At 61.0% G+C, this 21,864-nt stretch overlaps 2 protein-coding genes across 8 annotated transcripts; one reads left to right on the top strand and one right to left on the bottom strand.

Moving 5' to 3' along the window:
* Window positions 1–442: 442 nt before the first annotated feature.
* Window positions 443–13,272, top strand: CLCN2 (chloride voltage-gated channel 2). Its single transcript, NM_001082751.1, is given in 24 exon segments — window positions 443–532; window positions 2,520–2,676; window positions 2,871–3,002; window positions 3,314–3,442; window positions 3,536–3,669; window positions 3,764–3,841; window positions 3,935–4,013; window positions 4,108–4,233; window positions 4,328–4,412; window positions 4,503–4,604; window positions 5,045–5,129; window positions 5,297–5,452; window positions 6,128–6,197; window positions 6,423–6,533; window positions 6,770–6,983; window positions 7,240–7,373; window positions 7,537–7,709; window positions 7,812–7,911; window positions 8,013–8,086; window positions 8,235–8,294; window positions 8,402–8,440; window positions 8,612–8,716; window positions 12,464–12,550; window positions 12,689–13,272. Coding segments are annotated over 24 exon segments (2,697 nt in total). The 5' UTR covers window positions 443–460; the 3' UTR covers window positions 12,884–13,272.
* FAM131A (family with sequence similarity 131 member A) lies at window positions 13,191–21,614 on the bottom strand. Of its 7 annotated transcripts, XM_070072434.1 has the most exons (8): window positions 21,177–21,341; window positions 20,842–20,953; window positions 19,630–20,038; window positions 18,861–19,003; window positions 16,710–16,803; window positions 16,365–16,547; window positions 16,115–16,231; window positions 13,191–14,911 (listed from the first exon to the last, which is right to left on the bottom strand). In XM_070072434.1, exons 3-8 carry the CDS (start codon window positions 19,715–19,717, stop codon window positions 14,436–14,438), a joined length of 1,101 nt encoding a protein of 366 aa, XP_069928535.1. In that variant the 5' UTR covers window positions 19,718–20,038; window positions 20,842–20,953; window positions 21,177–21,341; the 3' UTR covers window positions 13,191–14,435. The 7 variants fall into 7 exon arrangements, with proteins under 7 accessions (XP_069928535.1, XP_051674810.1, XP_051674808.1 ...); XM_051818850.2 differs by lacking the exon at window positions 20,842–20,953 and having other exon boundaries at window positions 19,978–20,038; window positions 21,177–21,374; XM_051818848.2 differs by lacking the exon at window positions 18,861–19,003 and having other exon boundaries at window positions 19,978–20,038; window positions 21,177–21,362.
* Window positions 21,615–21,864: the final 250 nt, after the last annotated feature.

Below are 21,864 nucleotides of genomic sequence, written 5' to 3'. Positions count from 1 at the left end.
GAGCCCGAAGTCCTAAGCGCCCGGCGGCTCCGGTCCCTCTCCGCCTTGCACGGAGAGCTGTGGACCGGCTCCACGTGCCAGTGGCCCTGCCCCGCCCCGGCCGCGGGCGCCCCTCTCAGTCCTTCTCCGCCGGCAGGCGCGTTCCAGGCGCCCCCTGCCGCCTCTCCGGAGCCTGGGAGGCGGCCCCGTCGCAGACCCTAGCCGGGCTAGGCCGGCCCCTCCGGATGGGCTGGCGGGCGGAGCAGCGCAGAGGGCACCGCCCTCGGCCCGCCCGCCGAGGAGGGGACGGGAGCGGGAGGCCGTGCCAGCGGCGCCCGCCCGGGGCCCGCCGCACTCTGCTCTCGGCCGCCCGGGCTGCGGGGACCGGACGGGGACCGACCGGCGCTGGCTGCGCGGGCGGAGTGCCGAGTCCAGGCCGGAGCCGGAGCCGCAGAGGGAGGCAAGAGGGCAGCGCGCCGAGATGGCGGCCCCAGCGGCCGCGGCGGTGGAGGAAGGGATGGAACCGCGGGCGCTGCAGTATGAGCAGACCCTGGTGAGTGAAGCCGAGCACAGCCCTGAGCAGAGCGCTCAGAAGCCGCTGCTCCTGGAAGCGTGAGGGCAAGGGGGCCTACCCAAACCCTGCGCTGGCCTTTTGAGCTGGGGAAACTGAGGCCTGGGGGGTGGGTGGCTGCATGCTGGTGCCTGGCGGAGGACAAGGACACCAGGTGCTTGCCCCAGGCGTCCTTCCCTTCACCCTCCCACACGCGTCTTCTCTGCTCCATCCCCCTCACACCCTGAGCACCCGCGCCTCAGCACCCCGTTCTCTCTCCCCAGTGCCATTCACACCCTTGAACTTTCTCAGCACTCCTGTCTCCACCATCCAAGACCCCGCCTGTGTCCCTGCCATGTGCTTGGTGCTAGGCACAGAAATCAAGTGTGCAGAAAGATGAGCAGACCCGAACTCAGCCGCGAAGCTTTTGGTCACTGCAGTGGGGACAGGTGGCCTGCCACCTCCTACCCCGCTCCCAACCCCTAGGAACGGGAACATTAGGGAGAATAGGGCAAGCAGGAATGGGTGTGGGAATTGGGACCTTTGTCCATGCTGACTCTGGGTATCCAGCCCCCACCCAGCCCCAGGGTGTCCCTTGACCTCGTTAGAGGCAGGGGTCCTGGGCTCTGGGCTGACTCACAGCCACCAGGTGTTTGGGAAGTCACTTGGCCCTTTTTGTGGCAGTGGGGTGGGACCCAAGCCTTAGGAAAGGAAATGGGCTCTAATGGCTCCTTTTTAGCAGCTTGAGCTGGAATTTGCCCAGGAAGGTGGCTGGGAGGGGACCTTCCAAGGAAGAGAGGGCCTGGGCTGTAACTTGAGTCTGGGAGTTGCCCAGTTTTGTAATGGGACAGAATGACTGGGAGAGGTGTCAGGGTGGGGATAGCGAGGGTCAAGGGAAGCTCTTGGGTGGCAGAAGGCAGCCAGGCACCTGGCTTGGAAAGGGTCAGCCTCTCTCCTTGGTGCTCTGCTCCAGCCTCCTATCCCTTTGTCCTCTCACTCCCACCCCTCCCTTTGTGGCTGCCTGTGCCCTCGGTTCTCTTCCTCCTCCCCACTTCTTCCCCTCTGTCTTCTCTCTCTTCTCTGTCCCTTTCTCCCTCTCATTCCCTCTACGCTCTTTGCTCTTCCCGCTCCTCACTCTATCTCTCACCCCCTTTCTCTGTCTCTATCTTTCCCTCCCTCACCCCCCCCTCCATCCCCAGCCCCAACAGGAGCCCTTTGTGTCTCCAAGCTCTGCGGGTGGCAGCCGGAATCTACTCCTCCCCACCCCCCAACACGCCCAGCTTGGCAGGTCTGGCCCTGGCCAGCCGACTCTCCGTCCCATCACCCCAGCATCCGCAGCCTCTGCTGTCCCACAATGTGCCGCTGCACTCAGGAGCTGAGGCCACCAGGCCCTCTTCACCCACCCAGAGAGGCTTTCCACTCCAGGCTGGGCTGGAAGGCTCATGGGGGTGGGGTGGAAAATGGGGACAAGGGGATTAGGGAGGGGGGGCTGGGGGGGAAGGAGGGGTGCAGCCGAGTTGGTCGCAGGCCAGAGGCCCAGCGGGAACGTGATAAGGATTGGGGCCGCGCCTGCTCCTGGGCCCAGCTCAGCTGCCCCCAGCTGCACGAGGCTCATTGTTGCCTGTGTGCCCTTGACCATCCCTTATTCCCTGACCTTCCCTCCTCCCACTTGGACGCCAGGCCCTGGGTTTTTCTGTCTTTTCCTCCTCTGGGGCCTTCCCTCCCACTCCTCCCCAGGCCTTCTGCCCTGGGCCTGTAAGCAGAAGACTGATTATTCTGCCACCCCCAGAGCTGTGTCCCTGTACCTTGGCTGTCCCCATCCCTCCAGCCAGGACAACCCCCACAGACTGCAATGTGCATTGTTCCCACACCCCGAGCCAGAACGGGAACTGGGGGTTCAGGAGAGGGCATCTCGTGGTGGCCTGGGGAAAGGGCATCCCCCACTTGGCCCGTACCACCGACGCCCCCATCTCCCCCCACCATGCTCTAGATGTATGGCCGTTACACCCAGGACCTTGGGGCCTTTGCCAAAGAGGAAGCCGCTCGCATTCGCCTGGGAGGGCCTGAGCCCTGGAGGAGCCCGCCCTCCCCTCGGACTCCCCCAGAGCTCCTGGAATATGGACAGAGCCGCTGTGCCCGATGCCGCAGTGAGCGCTGGGTTGGGTAGGGGGCCTGGCTGTGCAGTGCTCAGGGTTGGGTAGAGGGCCTGGCTATGCAGTGCTCAGGGTTGGGTAGAGGGCCTGGCTGTGCAGCGCTGAGGGGGCTGGAGACCCTCAGAGCTCCCGTTGGGGAGAGAGGAGGCGGTGCAGCCTCCTCATTGCTCTTCCCTTCCTGCTGCCAGTGTGCTCTGTGCGCTGCCACAAGTTCCTGGTGTCCAGGGTTGGTGAAGACTGGATCTTCCTGGTCCTGCTGGGGCTCCTCATGGCGCTGGTCAGCTGGGCCATGGATTACGCCATCGCTGCCTGTCTGCAGGGTGAGGCCAAGGGACTCGCCTGCCCCCTCCGGGTCGCATTCATCCACTCTGTCCCGCCAGCCTGGCTGCCCATCTTCAGGCATGATCACCGCCGCCCCCCTCCCCTAGACCACACCCTTCTGTCTCCCCTCTCCCACAGACCCTCTTCCCTGGCCTGGGCTCTGTCCCCATGAAGGCCTCGTCCCTGCCCCTTGTGCACAGGCTCTGTGCAGCTTCCCTGGGCACAAGTCATCCCATCAGTGTGTCCCGGTGGCCGGGCAAGGGGGCGGGTGTGTGCACTGGGGGCCCAGCCGCACGTCCTCTTCCCGCAGCTCAGCAGTGGATGTCCCGGGGCCTGAACACCAACCTCCTGCTCCAGTACCTGGCCTGGGTCACCTACCCCGTCGTCCTCATCACTTTCTCCGCCGGATTCACACAGATCCTGGCCCCTCAGGCTGTGGGTACGACAGGAGGGGTAGACAGACAGGGAGGACGGAGGCAGGGTCTCCCGACGCGGACACGGCAGGTGACTCCCGGGGCTGTGCCCTCTCCAGGGTCCGGCATCCCCGAGATGAAAACCATCTTACGGGGAGTGGTGCTGAAAGAATACCTCACCCTCAAGACCTTCGTAGCCAAGGTCATCGGGCTGACCTGTGCCTTGGGCAGTGGGATGCCACTGGGCAAAGAGGTGACTGCCCAGTGGGTTAGGGAGGAGGAAGCGGCTGGGCCAAGGTCAAGGCAGGCCCCTTTCCAACTCACCGCCCACCCCACCCCACCCCCAGGGCCCTTTTGTGCATATTGCCAGCATGTGCGCCGCCCTTCTCAGCAAGTTCCTCTCCCTCTTTGGGGGCATCTATGAGGTGAGGGAGGCCCCTGGAGGTGGGGGTTTGGCGGAGGGGGGGTGGCTGCTGAGTCTCTGGCTGACTCCCGCCTGCTGCCCCCGCTCCTGCCAGAACGAGTCTCGGAACACAGAGATGCTGGCTGCCGCCTGTGCCGTGGGCGTGGGCTGCTGCTTCGCCGCCCCCATCGGAGGTAGGCGGGGCTCCCGGCAGCGCCGCCCCAGTCACCCTGGGCCCCTGCCTGCCGGTCCGGGGTTCCAGCGGCACTGTCCCCTGCCCCCTCACAGGCGTCCTATTCAGCATTGAGGTCACCTCCACCTTCTTCGCCGTGCGCAACTACTGGCGCGGCTTTTTCGCCGCCACCTTCAGCGCCTTCATCTTCAGGGTCTTGGCTGTCTGGAACCGGGATGAAGGTGGGAACTCCTGAGGGAGCATGGGAGCTCAAGATGGCTCCGACGCGGTGCCCCCGGGGCTCGGCCCACACCTCGCTGCTTCTCTCCCCTTCAGAGACCATCACCGCGCTCTTCAAAACCCGATTCCGGCTCGACTTCCCCTTCGACCTGCAGGAGCTGCCAGCCTTTGCGGTGATTGGGTGAGGGCCGCTAGGGGCCGGGGGTGCTGCAGAGAAGGGCACTCCCCATGAGAAGACCCCCTTTTGCCCTGGCACTTCTTCTGTCCCCAGAATCGCTAGTGGCTTCGGAGGAGCCCTCTTTGTCTACCTGAACCGGAAGATCGTGCAGGTGATGAGGAAGCAGAAGACCATCAATCGCTTCCTGATGCGAAAGTGAGTCGGTCCCGGGCTCCAGGCCAGGTGGCTTAGGGTTGGGTGAGGGCCTCGGTAGGCTGGTGGACAGTGAGTGACAGCCGAGACCTGGCAGCCCCAGGAGACCTGATTTCCATCGCGGCCAACCGAACCTCTGGTCACCTTCATGAGGGACCCCAGCTTCCCCCCACCCTGCGTCACACAGAGAGGTGGACAGCGCCCCTCAGCTGGGCCTTCTGAGAGCCATGACGCAGTCTCAGCTCAGAGGTGTGCAGGACAGGGCCTGGCCACGCGGAGCTCTGCTCTCGCTGCCCACTAACGGGATCGCTGGCCACAGAAAGGCCTGTGCGCCCACCAGTGCCCCAGTGCTTGCCTGTGAGTGCCGAGGCCCTGCTCCCACCCTGGCCCATCCCTGGGAGGCACGCCACCCAGGGGTGACGCTGTGACACCCACTTCTGCAGACGCCTGCTCTTCCCAGCCCTGGTCACCCTGCTCATCTCCACTCTGACCTTCCCTCCTGGCTTTGGACAGTTCATGGCTGGACAGGTAACCCCGGGCAGAGCCGGGATTTGCCCGTTCCCTGGGTCACTCTCCTTCAAAAGCCCGCACACTGCCGCAGCATGACTGCGGGGTGCTTGGTTCCCTGTGGGTTCCTTTGGGTCCCTTCTCTACATCCTCTCTGTTCCCAGCCTAAGGTACCCTGCTCACCTTAGCTCTCACAGAAGGAAACACTGGTCACCCTGTTTGACAACCGGACCTGGGTCCGCCAGGGCCTGGTGGAGGAGCTCGAACCGCCCAGCACCTCACAGGCCTGGAGCCCGCCTCGCGCCAACGTCTTCCTCACCCTGGTCATCTTCATCCTCATGAAGGTGAGGTCCCCGCTGATGTCACTGGCGTCCACGGAGGCTTGCGAGCTGCCGGGCGCTGCTCCCAGCACTCGCCCTGTGTTAACTCCTCCGGGCCTCCCAGCCATGCTGTGAGGATGGTGCTGTTATGATCCCCATTTTAACAAATGGGAAGCAGAAGCAAGTAGAGGTTAAGTCGTTGGCCCAGCATCACACAGCTGGGGGCAGGCATTTAGCCTAGGGTCCAGATGCCCACCTCCCATGTCAGGGTGCCTGGATTCTACCCCTGCCTCCAGTCCCCACTAATGCAGCCCCCCCCCTCCCCCAGGAAGCAGTGGTGATGGCCTTAGTGGCTGGACTGAGCCCCTAGGGCTTTGGCCCTAGCCAGGGGCCCTGACAGGCATTTGGCAACTCTCTCTGTCCTCTATCAATCAATCAGTAAAAATTTAAAGGTCTGTCTCTCTTTACCCCCCAACTAACACTGTTTTTAAAAAGGCATACAATGTCACAATCTATAAAAACACAAAAACATCGCACAGCTAGTCAGTAGAGTGAGAACTTGAACCCAAGCCTTGCGATTCGAGTCCCTCACCACCCTGCACCTGGGGAGGGTCCTGGGCTAGCTGAGAAGCATGTGCGGACCTCAACAGCGAGGTAGAGCCCTGGGAGGCGTCCTGCTGACCCTGTGCTGCCCTGCAGTTCTGGATGTCCGCGCTGGCCACCACCATCCCAGTGCCCTGTGGGGCCTTCATGCCTGTGTTCGTCATTGGTGAGTTTTTGGCTGCCCGCACTCCCACTTTGCAGCCCCCACCGCCCCCTCTCTGCCCAGGAGTGGGTTTTGGTCCAGCCCTAGCCCAAACCCCCAGCCCCTAGGGTTGTCCCCTGCACTGAATGACCCACTGGCCCCTCCCCCACCCTTTTGACCCTCTCTCTTCCTAGTGCCCCTGCCCTCCCCCTCCACCACCTCTTTCTCTTCCCACCCCCCTCCTTGAAGGAGCAGCATTTGGGCGACTGGTGGGAGAGAGCATGGCTGCCTGGTTCCCCGACGGGATTCACACAGACAGCAGTACTTACAGGATCGTGCCCGGGGGCTATGCTGTGGTGGGTGAGTGCCTGGAACTGCGGCTGCCTTGCACGACCTGGCTGGACCACCGGGGCTGGGCCTCTGGTGCCCCCTGCTGGCCAAAGCCAGACTTACCGCAGATGCTGGCACGCCATCCCCAGGAGGGTACTAGCTAGCCCTCAGGGACCCACACCCCCACCCCTAGGTCTGCCTGTGGTGGGGAGGGTCTTTTGGGGCCTCCTGGGCACCTTGAGGTAACTGAAGGTGGCTGTCCGCAGGGGCGGCTGCTCTGGCAGGAGCGGTGACCCACACAGTGTCCACGGCCGTGATCGTGTTCGAGCTCACGGGCCAGATCGCCCATATCCTGCCCGTCATGATCGCTGTCATCCTGGCTAACGCCGTTGCGCAGAGCCTGCAGCCCTCCCTCTACGACAGCATCATCCGAATCAAGAAGCTCCCCTATCTGCCTGAGCTGGGCTGGGGCCGCCACCAGTATGCAGGGCTGGGTGCCGGGGAGGGGGGTGTGAGTGAGGGGCAGAAGGCCTGCTGGGGTCCCCTGTCAAGGCAGCCGAGCAACCTCTTTGTACCACCTGCGGCCGATCAGGAAAAAGAGCGGGAGCACTCCCTGACCCCGGCCCTTAGCACCCGTCCCCCTGGGCCCTGGGATCTCCTATAGTGCTGGGATGGGAGTGTTCCGGGCCGCTGTCCTTTTGCTGACCATAGATCCTGTGCCCTTCTCTGCCTGCAGGCAGTACCGCGTGCGAGTGGAAGACATCATGGTGCGGGATGTTCCCCACGTGGCGCTCAGCTGCACCTTCCGGGACCTGCGGCTGGCACTGCACAGGACCAAGGGCCGCACGCTGGCCCTGGTGGAGTCTCCTGGTGAGGCCAGGAGGGGGCCCAGGTGCTAGGGGCATCTCCCAGCATCGCTGCTCAGGAAGGGGCAGGGAGCTCGGGGCCCGTAAGGGAATGGGCCGGCACTCGCTGGGCAGGATTCCCCTTGGGGGTGGGCAGCCCCTGAGTCCTCCCCACCTGCTCTGTGCAGAGTCTATGATCCTTCTGGGTTCCATCGAGCGCACGCAGGTGGTGGCGCTGCTGGCTGCCCAGCTGAGCCCGGCCCGCCGGCGGCAGTCCAAGCAGAAGCGCAGGGTGGCCCACACCTCTCCACCGTCCTGTCAGGAGAGTCCCCCCAGCCCTGAGACTTCCGTCTGCTTCCAGGTGAGGGAGAAGCCCCAGGGCCGCACAGGCTTCCTGGGGAGGGCCGTACAGAGGGTGCTTGGGGGCCCCCGCAGCCTCACCAGCCCCTCTCCCCACACGCAGGTGAAGGCCGAGGACGCCCAGGGGGAGCCTCACAAGCCCCTAAAGCCTGCTCTCAAAAGGGGGTGCAGCAACTCCGTGAACCTCGGGGAGAGTCCCACAGGTGAGCCCTCTCCCCGCCTCGCCAGCTCCCGGGGTGGAAGTGGGGTGGTGGCTCTCCCAGCAGGGAGTCACTGCCAGGGCCACCCGTGTCTGGGAACACAGGGCACGTGGAGTCGGCCGGCATCGCGCTCAGGAGCCTCTTCTGTGGCAGTCCCCCTCCAGAGGCCGCGTCAGAAGTGAGTGAGCCTCCTCCCGGCCTGCCATCGCTGGCGCCCGCCTCCCTTCTCCCCTCCCCCGGCACCCACACTTCCCCCCAACCCCCTCCCTACAACCTCAACTCCTCTCTCTTTCTCTCCACCCTCCCCCCCTTTGGCTCTACCCAAGTCGGAAAAGTCAGAATCCAGTGAGAAGCGCAAATCGAAGCGAGTCCGAATCTCCCTGGCAGTAAGCACGCCCCTTCCTGCCTCTCAGGAGCACTGGACAGGGAGGCCCAGGGTCCAGGCTGGGGTCCCCAGGTCAGGGGCGCGCTCACTTGCTTCCCTCTGTCCTAGAGTGACTCGGACCTGGAAGGTGAAATGAGCCCGGAGGAGGTAAGGCACAGCTGGACTCTGGACCCTGCTTCTCCCTGGGTGTGTTCAGTCATCACCTTGGCTGCTGTCCCCATGGGAGGGACCAGAAGGAGGAAAAAGGGCAGGCCAGCTTTCGGGTAAGGAAGCAGCCGTGGGCACCTGCTCCTTCCCACGTGTGGTCTCTTCCCCCAGATTCTGGAGTGGGAGGAGCAGCAGCTAGATGAACCTGTGAACTTCAGTGACTGCAAGATTGACCCTGCTCCCTTCCAGCTGGTGGAGAGGACCTCTTTGCACAAGGTAGGGCCAGCAGCATGGCCGGTGGCTGGCCTGGGCTCTTGGGAGGACAGAGCGGGGATCCGGGTCCCCCGACAACCTTGGACTCAGGCCAGTAGGGAAGGGAGGAAGGAGATCGAGAGAATGGCTCTTTGCCTTTGCAGAGATGTTTTTCAGACACAGTACTTTGAAGGCCAGGAGGCTGCGAGCCAGGACCCCTTAGCCTCATCCTGCTCTGTGCTGGAGCCAGGCATCCTTTTTTTCCCCCTGTTCAGCCTGGCCCCCCTGGGAACTCTGGACCAAAGCAGCAACAAAGCCAGGGCTGGAGCTGGGTGCATGCCAGAAGGCCGGGCCAGGGTCAGAGCGAGGCGGGAGGCTGCCAGCGCCCAGCCAGTCCGAGTTGCCCACGCTGAAAGAAATGGGTGAGAAATGGGCAGGATAGGAAAATCCAATAAACAAGCTAACCAACATGCAGGCAGGGTGGGGAGACTGCAGGGAAGAGATAAACAAAGATGAGAAACACCCAGTAGGGGGTTGGAATGTCAGACCCCAGAAAGTTTCAACTTCATGTGGGCCCAAGAAAAACTGATAGGAACAAAGGCAGATAGCTCAGCAGAAGGGCAAAACGGGCTCCAGGAAGGGAGAGGAAGTGAGGCCAGCCAGGTCAGCGGTGGGTGAGGCAGGCACCAGGGAAGTCGGGTTCTCTGTGGAGGGCTGCTTCCAGGGCAGAGGCACCTGCAGGGTGTGGAGGGCAAGCTTCAGGGGAAGGCGGCAAATGCGGGACAGCCCGGCAGGCTGGCAGGACGGCTCCTGGGACCGGCAAAGCCAAGGGGGGTCTTAGCTAAATGTTGGGCAATCTCAAGGTGCAAACCTCCACCGAGAAGCAGGAGGCAGGCGGCAGGGAAACACTCTGAAAGCCAGGTGCTGAGCCGCGTCGGGTTGAGACACGAGCTGTGCCCAAGCCGGCAGAGTGAAGTCAGGCAGGAAGGACAAAAATGACATAAAAAAGCAGGTAGTGACAAGGACTTTATAGGCCTTCGATGGAGACCTCAGATCAAAACAAGCACGGAACCACAGTGCAGGTGCAGGAAAAATGGAGCCGCACACGCTGGGCTGGTATTGAGAGTCCTTCTTCCCAGGACTGCTAAATGCATGTCCACTGCAACCCGCCGTCTCACTTCATCCTCCAGCCTCCCCCGGGGCGATGCGCAAGGCGGCAATGCTGATGTTTGTTGCATGCTCCTGAGGTGCCGGGCACTTTGCTACTCACGTGTTTGACTTAAGGCTCACAAGCGCACGAGGAGAAGATGGACATTGTGATATTCCAGCTCTTAGTGATGAGGAAATGGATAGAGTTAAGAAGCTGCGCCAGATCGCACCAGCAGAATTGGGCCTGGGAGCCTAGATGATCTGCCCCGACACGTGAAGGTTTTTTTTTTTGGACAGGCAGAGTTAGTGAGAGAGAGGTCTTAACCACTTTACATATGGGGAAACTGAGGCGTGCAGTGAGGACGCCATTTGCCCAAGTCAGGATAGCGGTCAGGCCCAGATTTCTGAGTTCCTGGCTCCGCTCCCAGGATGCTTTGAGAAGGCCATGTTGTCCCTTTCCCGGTCAGCTCACTGTTCCCAAGCCCAGGCCCTGGCCTTCCAATGAGGCAATCTGGTGTCTAATTAAATTAAGATGAAAAAGAACAAAGTCACTGTTTGTAACAAGCCTAAAAATCAGAGGAAGAGACGAAGCCTTTAAGGAACCCACCAAGGAAAGCACCAAGAACTGGAAGTGATCAGAACATGAAAGATTAGAATTCAGAATGTCCTTGCTGGCCTGAGCCATCACCAAGCAGCAGCCCATTCAGAGAGGAGACGGGCTGCACGGGCGCCGTTCAGGGACCTGTGCATCAGCCCCATGCCTCGTCCATGCAGCGGCTACCCACAGCATCTGAACCCAAACCCTGCCTCTGCCGCGTGCCAGTTGACTAGATAACCTTGGCACATGTCCTAGTCTCTGCACGTCTCTTGCTGTATCTCAACAATGGGATCACACCTCGGGATTTTGTGAGGATTAGGGAACCTGAAACATGTGAAGCACTTAAGAGTCGTGCCCCCAGCTGGTGTCAGGAGTGACGGCCACCCCGCGTCCTGAGGGAGGACCAAGGGCCACTCGCGGAGGCGGCGTAACGAACGGCTGACGGGTAACGTGATGGGGGGTTTCCAGAACAGGCTGAAGCCCCCGTCCTGAGGGAACTGCAAGTGTAGGAAAACAGCCCGCACGTTCTGAAACAGACTGGGACGGCTTGGTGACTGCTAGGGACAAGGGGTTTATTACCTAAAAGGCAAATCACCTGCCAGAAACTCGCCGTGATTAAGATTGTGGAGAAAAAGAATTTCCAAGGGAACTACTTGGGAGGTTCCTTGGGAGAAGATGGAAGGGATTATTTGACTGCCAGGAGGCAAAGCTAAGGGATTTTTTTTAATGGGAAACCTCATAATAAAGACATTTCTCCCTGAAGTTGGACAAGTTGGGAAATGAATGTTAAGCTGTAGCGTGTAGGATTCAAGCTGCATATGAGGAGCAACTTGGCTAACCACGTGGTCATTCTGTTACAGATATTGAAGGAACACAGCTTATTCTCAAACTGAACTTCTTGTTCCTTCTTATAAGTACTTTCATGCCTTGGATGGAGAACCTGAGGAAAGTGCTAGAAATCCCTTCCTAAGAATTCCAAAGTATTAAAATGAGTTTTGAGTAACTGGTACTCAAGAACCGGGATTATTACTGCTCATCTTGATTCACATATTAAGCTGAGAGGCTTACAAGCAAACTCAGAGCAGAGTGATCATGATCGGCCAAAAATTCCAGGAACTGCTGAGTCAGGACAGTATTTTTCAAGACATCTGGCCCAAGAAAATCCACTCTGAGAGCAAGGGGAACTGGCTGACAACTTCTGAGCCCTCAGTGATTACACTGGAAAGCTAGAGGGCCCACAGCAAGAAAAACATGGGGAGGGGGATGACTGGCCTGTAAGCTGCAGCCCCGCGCACGCACGCACACACACACACACACACACACACACACACACACAGGCCCCAGGGTGCTGCTAGGGCTCCAGAAGAGGCAAACAGAGCGAGCGAGCGCACACTTCAGGCCAGCCAAGCCCACGGTGTTAAATACAACCAAGGAGAGGAGATAGCGGAAGTGGCCAGCTAGCTAGAGGGCAGATGGGAAGCAGGTGTCATCCATGAGGGCCATTGGTAGGAAGTGGGGGGTAGGAACTTGCTCCTGGGTCTACCTATGCCTAAGGGGGCACCTGCAGGAGAGGGCTGGGCAGAGCTGACGACCCACCCAGAACCCCAGAGCAAGCCACTTTACCACTGAGCCTCATGCTGCTGTTCCTGTAGAATGGCTGTACCTATGCTGCTGTTCCTGTCGAGTCGGTGTCCCTATTCAAGACAGTGCTGAAACTGAATAATGTGAGACCTAGCACGGAGCCCGGCCAGGCATTAGATTTCATATTTGAGCAAGCGCTCTCAACTGCATCCTTCTAACATGCCGGGAAGATTCCTCTGTCTCATCAACACAAGGATTCTATCACGTTTCTGAGGCCGGGGGACACAGAAGCATTCTTATTATTTTCCCTCCAGCAGTCCTGTCCCCTCCTCTGCCATCTGTGGTGCCCCTTCTGTCCCACCCCCCCACCTAGTCCTGAGCCCCCTGGAACGGATCGCTGCCTGGCCACATCGAGCCCATTGCGCTTTCTCCCTCCTCCACAGACTCATACCATCTTCTCGCTGCTGGGAGTGGACCACGCATACGTCACCAGCATCGGCAGGCTCATTGGAATCGTTACGCTAAAGGAGGTGAGAAGACAGTGGCCTTGGAAGCCACTTCCAAAAAAATAAAAGGCAGGAGAGCTTATGCCCAGCTCACCTAGGGGGAGTGCCGGGGAAGAAGCTGGGAGTCCTATGTCCAGACACCTGCCCCTCTCACCTCTGCAGCTCCGGAAGGCCATTGAGGGCTCTGTCACAGCACAGGGTGTGAAGGTCCGGCCGCCCCTCGCCAGCTTCCGAGACAGTGCTACCAGCAGCAGTGACACAGAGACCACCGAGGTGCACGCGCTTTGGGGGCCCCGCTCCCGCCACGGCCTCCCCCGGGAGGGCAGTCCTTCCGACAGCGACGACAAGTGCCAATGAGCCCCTGCGTGGGCTGTGGCTGTCAGGCCAGATTATATAGCTCTCCCATGCCGCCTCCTGCCCTGGGAAAGCAGAAGACAGCCGCAGCCCCAGCCCCACCTCCAGACCCGGCCTGCCAACGTCTCCCAGAGCTCATCCTGCCTGGAAACTGACCCAGCACCTCCTGCAGCAGGTGTCCCAAGGGCAAGATCAGCACTGCCCTGGTAGCATGGGGGTGGGGTCACTTGACCCCCGCTACCCCGTTGAGGGGAAAGGGATAGAACTAAGATGGGTTTATACTGGAACCTCCAATGACCAGATGTATATAGAGATTTACAAAGATTTTTATATTAATTTAATAAAACAAATTCTTAAATAGAACAAAATAAACACCTAATGAGCCACTTATATATAGAATGCTTGTGCCCGCTGGCTCTTGTTCTTACCATGGGCCCTCTTACCTGCCAGTGTCTACAAGGCTCCTCATTCTGCAGCTGGCCCCCTCCCCATAGCCATAAGAATCCAGAGTCCGGTGTCCTTGGAATGCCAAATCTGCCACTGCTTGGTCATAAACACCTTGGCTGGGGAGGGAGCCCCCAAGACCATAGCTTTGGCCTTTGCCAAAGCCAAGGAAGGCACTACCCCCTTCCCTCCCCAAGGAGAGTCACTCAGCTGGCACAATTCCAGCCCCGCGGTCATCTGCCAATGATGGCCTGGCCACCCCTGAGGCCTCCTTGTGGCCCTCCCTGGAAGGACACGGAAGCCACAGCTCTGCATCAACCAGAGCCATCCCTGCCTCCAGCTCCACCCTGTAGATAACACTGCTGCAAGCCGTGCTCGCACATCCCAGGAGCAACTGGGAGAGGGCCCAGGCCCACCGGGGGAAGCCAGGAGAAGGGCGGAGGACACATGCATTTGTTCCTCATCCAACGCCTCCCCGAGAAGATCCCACGGAAAGAACAGACCCAGAACCCTGTCTTCTGGGAAAAACGATTTAGAGCCGATGGAGGGGGAAGCACGGCAGGAGCCCAGCTGGGCGAGGGGCCCTGGGGGACGGCTCAGTCCCTGCTCCCTGCTCTGGCAGGGCAGGAGCCAGTCCCCCGGGGTGGGGTGATTCTATCAAGCACTGCACATGGACTCGGAGGTGAGAAGCAGAGAAGAGAGAGGCACAGGGACAGTGGCGGAGGTGGCCAGGCTCCCTCCCACTCCACCCCCACACAGCCCAGTCACAATAAGCCCCTTAGGGGTTCACATCATCCGAGGAGGAAATGTGTGTGTGGCGTTTTTGACTTAAGGACATGTACATCACTGTGTGCCACAGCTGTAGCCATGCCCCAGGGGCCCCGGGCAACCCCCGGCAAACCCCAGGAGTGGGGGCAGGACATGCGCCCCCAGCCTGGCCCTTGCCGCCTCTCCAAACACTTTCATGCAAAACACACAACGGAGAAGTGAGTGCTCCCGGGAGCTCTCTGGGCTGCAGAGCCGCTGAGAGCCCCGAGCCCACAGCTGGACATGGAGGCTCTGCCCCTAGCAGTGGCCAGGGGCCCCGGGCCACCACCCGGTGCGATTCGGGTCACTGTTCCTCCGGCTCTGCCTCATCCTCGTCTAAGGACACCACCCCGGAGGAGGCCACATCAGAGGCTTGCCGCTGCCGTTCCCAGCTGCCCGCCGGCGGGGGGCAGAGCGGCTGGCAGTCCTTGTAGGGGTCTGGCTCCTCCTCGGCGGGAGAAAGGCAGGACTCCGTGAGGGGCGAGTTGTAGAGCGAGTCCTGGGCCTCCAACGGGCCCAGGCTGCGGAAGGCACTTTCCCGGCTGGGGGGCAGTTTGGCAAGGAGTAGCTCGTCGCCCAGCAGCTGGGAGGCCAGCCGGGCCGGGGAGCCCAGCAAGCCGTCCTCTAGGCTGCACAGACTAGAGCACAGCGTGTCCGGGGACACGGTCTGCGAGCAGTCGCTCTCGGGCTCCACAGAGCCCTGACGCACGGGCCGGGAGAATCGGCGGCCAGTGAAGAGGTCCTGGAGGTGGGGTCCAAAGGGCAGCTGCCCAGCCAAGTCTGCGAAGGGGAGAGAAAAGAAGACAGCCCTGCTGCTGCCACTCCAATTGGCCTCCTTGGAGCCCACTGCCCTCCATCCCTGCCAGAGCACTGGGGGCAGTGAACAGGAGCAAGGTAGCCCTGGGCAAGTCACAGCTGTCTGATGCTCAGTTTCCCTAATGGTGAAGCGGAGATTCTAATAATCTCACGGAGTTGCTTGGCAAACAAGGCGGGCCTGCAGTCCACAGTCAACAACCGCAAGGCCACTGCACTCCCCAAGGGGAGCCTTGTCCAAGGCAGGGAGCGAGGGCTGAAACCCAGCCCACTCTCTGCTCACCAAGCAGCACGGCCAGGGAGAGAGGTGCCCGCTTAGAATTTACACAGAGATTCCACATGCGCTAGTAGCGGCCTTGGATAAATGTTAGCTATTCTCATTCTCCCAGGGGGTCAGAGCAGGCCTGGAACTCCATCAAACAAAAGCGCTCGTAGTATAGGGTTCCATCTTGGCCTCGGGACCACAGCAGCAGTCTCTGGCCTGACCCCGCTTATTCCCCACATTAGAGAAATGGCTATTTAGCTGGAAGAATGGAAGCTGCTGGGGGGCAATCTTCAAGGGGGAGGAGTGGAGCCCAGAAGCGACAGAGGAAGTCGGACCTGCGGTCCAGGGGCTGGGGGATGACAGGAGGCCGAGCCCAGCCGCACAGCCCCTGCGGGGGCCCTCTCTGCAAACGCTGGCCCACAGAAAGGCCCACAGACTGGAATGCAAGGATGCTGAGCTGGAGCCAGCCGGGCCCTGTGGGTGGTTCCAGGCCCAGCATGTCTTCCTGTTTGCTTGGGGCCGCAGCCCTGCGCGGTGCTGTGCGGCTGCACAGCGGCTCATCTGTCCCGCCACAGCCAGCCAGAAGGCCGCCCCTTGGAGGAGAGGGCCAGGGCAGACCCTCCCAAGGACGTGGCCGCCCGGAACGGATGGCTGAAATCTCAGGGCAGCTTTTTTTTCCCCTTGAGGACTGTGAAGTCCACACACACAGAGGCAGAGAAGGCTCAGCACTGTAGCACAGGAGCCATTCTACTGCCAAGTGCTGAGCTCTCGGCCATGAGTGTGGACAGCCCTCCTAAGCCCCGGCGATGCCAAGAGGGCCTGGACGTGGACTTCAGGCATTCTGGGTATGGCTCTGAATGATTCACAAGGCCCACGTGGCAGCATGAGCATGCGCTGTCTCTTACCTGTGTCAGTTCCCCCAGCAAAATCCTCATCATAGGAGTCATCAGTGGAGTCCTCGCCATCCACCGAAGACCATGCCCGGAGCTTGGCTTCTGCGATGGCAAATTGCTCAGCCACTCCTGTCAGGGGGCACAGGATTCCCGAGCAGAGAGGGTGAGCTAGGAGACTCCGGGCCCCGTGCAGGACCCAAGGGGACGAGCGAGAGCAGCCCTAAGACAAGTGTATGGTTGGCCCCCTTCTCTCGCCACCTACCTGCTGCGAAGCGAGCCTCTTGTTCACCCTCGCTGAGGTCCGAGTAAGAGGAAAAGGCCGATTCCAGCGCAGCAGGTGAGTCATTTGGCTTGCTCCAGCCCTTCCACTCAATGAGGTGAGCCACTCGGCCCTGGGCCATGGCGGTAGGCTTAGTCACGTGATCCTTCACCACCTGGGAAATGCCTGGAGGTGCGGTGAGAGAGAAGCCTGGTGAGGGCCCGGGCCAGAGCGTGCCTGGGCAGGGGAATGGAAGGGTGGTAGTTGTGGGGGGCAAGGGGCGGGAAAGGGAGACTCCAGCAAGCACTCCCAGCACAGCCCCAGGGGGCACGGGAGGCAGGTGCATACCATGCAGAGAAGATCTGGCCAGCGCAGCAATCTCCTGGATCGTGAGGGCTCTCCGGGACTTGGGCAGCATCGCGACTGTGTCTCCAACATTCACCTTATGTGACGCCGTGAGAGAAGGTCAGCACCTCTCTACGGTGCCCCCACCCCCACATCCAAAATCCACCCAGGGTGTCGGGGCAGATGAGAGCTGGGAAGAGATGCCGGGACAGCAGAGATGTCCTAGAGAAACTGCTAGAACCAGTAAGAGGACAAGAAGCTAGAACCACCAAACCAGGGAGCAAGGGAAACTGAGGAAGTCCCAAAGGGGCAGAAGTGCGGTCAAGCCTCCAGCAGCCCCCTCCCTGAGGGTAAGGCAGAGCGGAGGAAGGGAGAAACGCATGCCACCGAGGACTTCTTAAGGTCCCTTCCATCCGCTTCTCTCCCCTTCTCAGTCTCCAGCCCCACATTCTAGCTGTTCCTAGAGCACCCACAGGAGCCACAAACTGAGCATGACCAAGCTCAAACCCAACCCCCCCACTCCACTCCTGCCTGCTTCCCCACTTCCTACTTTGTATCGCCCAAGCTTCTCGCATCCAGCTCAGCCCCAAGCCTCAGCATCACCATCCACTCTCCCCTAAGCTGTCCTTGCCCAAATCTGTGGCTACACCTAGTGATCCCCACACTGCCTCTGCTACTGCTCCCACTGCCACTGCCGGTTCTCCAGCCCTCAGTGTCCCCTGCCCGGAGCAGCAGGGGTGGGCGCTCAACCTCCCCAACTCAGCATTTCCTCTCTCTCTCGGCATGGCTGGCTAGCTCTTCCGTATCACTCCAGCGAGGGGTGAGGCATTTCCCCTCAGAGGAGGCTCCCCGGGCCCCATCAGTGCTCCACCCTCTGTCTCTGTGAATGGACCCCGTTCCGGCCCTGAATCTCAGTGTGCAACTATGGTCACTTTTGTGTGTTTCCTGCTCTTCCCTGGTATCCCACACTGGTCTCGAGCTCTCCAAGGCATCTGCTGTGTTGTGGTCACTGCTGCACCCCAGTGTTTAGCACAGCATCTCATACAGAGGAAATCTCCCCAGATGCACAAGCCGAATGAGGCGAGGCAGCGGCGGAAGCAAATAACTCTCCTGAAGTGCAGCTGACCACAGCGTGGCTTTCAACTATCTTTCCTGGGCTCCTCCACTGTCCTCTGAGGTTGGCACAGGCTTCTGACCCAGGCACAGAAGGCCCCCCTCGGTGAAGGCCCTGCCTCCTTCGGGCCTCCCTCAGACCTCCTTGATCGGCTCTGCCCCATACGGCCCCCACCTCTGCACCTCCCTTCCCTCGGCCTCCCTCTGGGCCAAGAATGCCACCCTGCCTGCCAAAACGCTGCCTGCTTGCGAGGCCTGCCCCAAGCGCCGGCTCCAGGGATCCTCACTTTCAGCTCACCATCGCCTTCTCTTCCCTAGCACCTCCTCCCCGGCATCGCCCTTGTATCTATTCCTCCTGAGGGAGCTCAGGATGGCAGGGTCCAGTGGACCGCCCAAAGCTCCACCCTGCACCTGGCTCAGTGCCTCTTGACCAGCTCCAGCCAAGGCTGCCCCTCCCTCAAGGAAGCCGAGGCACTGCCTAGCTTTCCTGTCCCGTCCCCACCCCTCAAAAGCCAGCCTCCACCTGCCTGGGACCCCAGGCCCACCCTCTGCCCCGCCCCTTCAGTACCTGGCCGCAGAGGCCCCCCGGGGTGGCGCCGGTAGCCGCCAGCCAGGCCGGGGGGAGGAGCCCCTGCTGGGTGTTTCCTGACTCGCCCTGCCTCTCCCCCCCCACTCCCCCCAGACGCCGCCATCCGTGCCCGCGCAGCTTCGCGCAGCTGTGGCTCTGGCCCAGAGAAAAAGTGTATGTCTCCCTGGCAACCCATCACCATGCAACAGGGTCTCCCGGGATACGGCCCGGGATGCGCTGACGTCAGCGCCGAAGGCGTGAGCGAGCCCGCCTGCTGGCACAGCGCCGAGCGAAGCAGACCGGCGCGGGGGCGGCCTTGCGGCCCCACCGGCCGGATAGCGCCTCCGCTCGCAGGAACAGGGAGCCCGGAGCAGGCTGGCGAGGCGGGGGTGGAGGACACAGCTCCCCTTCATATGGATGTGGCCTCCCCTCCCCGCCCCCCGCCAACATGGTGGGGGTGGGGGGCCCAGCACCTCTGGCAAGTCCTGGCTGTCCACGGAGGAAGGGCGGGAGGACCGACTCCAGCCTCGGAGGGTCCGAGCAGATCCCAAGGAGGAGAGAGAGAGGCCCCGAGGAAGTTCGATCCACTCCACAGCCCACGCAGGGTCCGAGGCCACTGAGGGGTAGGGGAAGAGACTGTTCAGCTGGGCCCCTGTGCCCGCCAAGGTCCTCGCTTCCATCCAGTGCTGCCCGGTTGCTTCTCCCCAACCTCCCAGAACAGAGCGACCACCTGGTTGTTGCCCCTCAACTCTGAAAGCCCCTTTGCGGCAGGTCGACCCTGGCCAGGGCTGGCCACCGCGGGGGACCGTTTTGTGGCAGCCCACTCAATGGCTATGTTCCTCCACCACAAAGATTTTGCAGTCAGGACTGTAGGTGAAACTCCAACGTTGATGAAATTCTGACTGTTTAGCTTTTCCGCCTACCCGTTGCTCGTGGACAGCACATTGAATTTTTCCATCACCGATACCACCACCACCACCCCCCGCAGCCATCCTGACCCCTCACAAGCTTGCAGCATTGCTTCTTCCCTCTTGCCAGCCTCAGCTGGTCCCCAGTTCCTTACTCTTCTTTCTGATCTTCACCCCTGTCCCCGAAAGTCTCCTGATGCCCTCTGGCCCCAGCTTGGTCCCTTCTGTTGCGGGCTAGTATCTAAACCAGAGTAATTTTCCTCTTGCCACCTGAGCACCCTAATTCTCAGCTGCCCGCCACCTCCCAGATCACATCTGCGGTCCCTGGTCTCACCTCTGCGACTTGTCTGACAAGTCCATCGTCCTCCGGGCCCTTCGCGCTGCCACAGAAACATTTTGCCCAGCACAGAAATCATAGGCATGCTGGCTGTGTTGATGCGGAGAACCGAAAGCCCAGAACTGCTCCAGGCTCAGCTCCCAGTTCTATTCCTGTTTTGGCTCCGGATGCTGAGCCAGTCCCCTCCCCACTTGGAACTTGTGCCTAGTCACATAAGGAGAACACTCCCGCCTCATGGCTTTGAGGAGGTGGGAGTGCCAGGGGCCCAGCAGAGCTCTCTGGGGCTTGGCGAACTGAGGCCCGTCCCCTAGACAGTGCCAACAGGCAATGTACATCAAGACTGACCTTTAGCTGGAGCGGCCGTCTCTGTCCCTGAGCCTCAGCCAGCTGGTGGTCCCCAGAAATGCTACCAACCGGAAGGAAGACAGGAGGTTACAGGCCATCTAATCAGAGCTGTTCAGGCCAGTTCTGGGGTCAGCCAACCTCTCCACTGACTACAGGAGGGCATGACTTCCTGAACTCCAAGCCTTGGCAGGCTAGAGGGATCAGAGCAGCCTGCTGCTTCTCAACTTCAAAAGCCACAAGGTTAACTTAGGACTACAAATCCCAGAATTCCTCAAGGGAAGTACAAATCTCAACCAGTCTTAGCTCCAAAGAACCTCAGGTAGCAACCACAGCAAGGCCTGGGGCTGACCACCTGCCCTGACAGTCCAGGACCCACTCCAAACCCAGTCTTTGACACCACAAATCCCTCCGTGGCCTTAGGCTGGAAGAAATCTGTGAGCCGAGCAATCTGGGACTGAGTACAGGCCCCAGTCAGCATCACCATCCAAGGGAACCAAGGCCCAAGCAGGGGTCAGCAGTTACAGGAAGGAAGCCCTGACTGGCCTCGCTCTGGACTCCTCCTTCCCTCCCTCCACAGGGTAGGGTGGTTTGTTCTTGCCAGGGCTGGGGAAGAGGTGAGCAGGTGCTCACAGGTGCTCTGCATGGGGCCTCAGTACCCTGGTAACCAGCTGGCTCTTGAGGAGGAACCAAGTGTTGGCAGGACATGGGGATTGGGCGCTTTGGCCAGTGTCTGTGGGCCTCCTCCTGAAGAGGACGGAGCCACAGTTGGGGAGAGGTAGGCTGCTGGCACAGGGCCACTCCCAGGTGGGAGAAGAGATGCCAAGGCAAAGGGGAGTGAGTGTGTGGGCATGCAAGGCCGCTCACCATGGGTTTGGGGGGGAGGGGGACGGCATCAGTTTGACTAGCCCCTCCCAAGGCTGTGCGTCTCCCGCCACCCTCAGCAGCAGGAACACGGCGGTGAGACCACGGGACCGCCCTGCAAAGCCCAGAAGCAGGCAAGGCCATGGGAGTGAACCCGAGTCGGCTTAGCCCCCTCCCCTCTCATTCCCACTCCATCCCGTTGCCTGGCCCGCCTCCCCGGTACTGGCTCCTCCCTCTCGCGACACCGGCCCCTTCCCCAAGGCCCCCACCCACCCAAGGCCCGCGCACCAGGCGACCGCAGCGCGACTCCCCAACTGTGCCCGGCCTCCGCCTCTTACCCTGACCCGCGGGGCTCCGAGAGCCGATACAGCCCATGGCCGGGCACCCAGACACGCTAACCCACGCTCGGGGCCCGGGCCATCGCCTTGCAGGGTCGGGCCGCGGCCGACACCAGGGAGGGGACAGCCCGTGAGAGGGGAGGGGGTGGGAGCCGCGCGTCCGCCGCCGCTCCCGGGAGAGGGAACCGGGCCGGTGACGTAAGCGCGGGGGCGTGGCCGCCCCGCGTCACCACCCCAGAACAGGCGGGGCCAGGCTAACGTCACGGCCACGCAGAGGAAGTCTAGTTTGGAAAATGCCTGTCTGCTCCCTGGCCACTGAGGAGCCATCTGGGAGGCAGAGCAGGTGGAAACTCAAATGGGCTCGTGCCCACTCTACACAGGGACTGAACACTGAACTGCATCCAGCCCCCTCATTTCACAAGTGACATCTTGAAGCCATAAAGGACTTCTCTTAGCTAGAACCAGCCTGAAGCCTACAGCCTTTTCAATACTTAAGGTCCTGGATCAGGTAAGACAGCAAACACCCCAAGAATGTCAATTACTTCACAGCTGTCTGCCAACTCCGCTCCTGACCAAGGGGCCACCCCATTGTGCATACCTGAGGTTCCCACCTTCCAGAAAAGTGGCTCCCAAAATCCCCACGATCATGGACAGGGGAAGAGAAGGAGGGGTGCCAGGTTAGAGGGAA

Source organism: Oryctolagus cuniculus, chromosome 4 (genome assembly GCF_964237555.1).
Source record: "Oryctolagus cuniculus chromosome 4, mOryCun1.1, whole genome shotgun sequence".
In the NCBI taxonomy this organism is placed as follows: domain Eukaryota; kingdom Metazoa; phylum Chordata; class Mammalia; order Lagomorpha; family Leporidae; genus Oryctolagus; species Oryctolagus cuniculus.
Note: the sequence above shows the minus strand (reverse complement) of the source record. Positions and strands in the feature narration are given on the sequence as shown.

Coding starts and splice junctions, on each gene's coding strand:
- FAM131A (XM_051818846.2), bottom strand. CDS start 21,503: ATGGCTCCTCAGTGGCCAGGGAGCAGACAGGCATTTTCCAAACTAGAC. Junction 16,804..21,176: donor TCGGAGCCCCGCGGGTCAGG/GTAAGAGGCGGA, acceptor GCGTCACATAAG/GTGAATGTTGGAGACACAGT. Junction 16,232..16,364: donor AGAGGCTCGCTTCGCAGCAG/GTAGGTGGCGAG, acceptor GCCCCCTGACAG/GAGTGGCTGAGCAATTTGCC.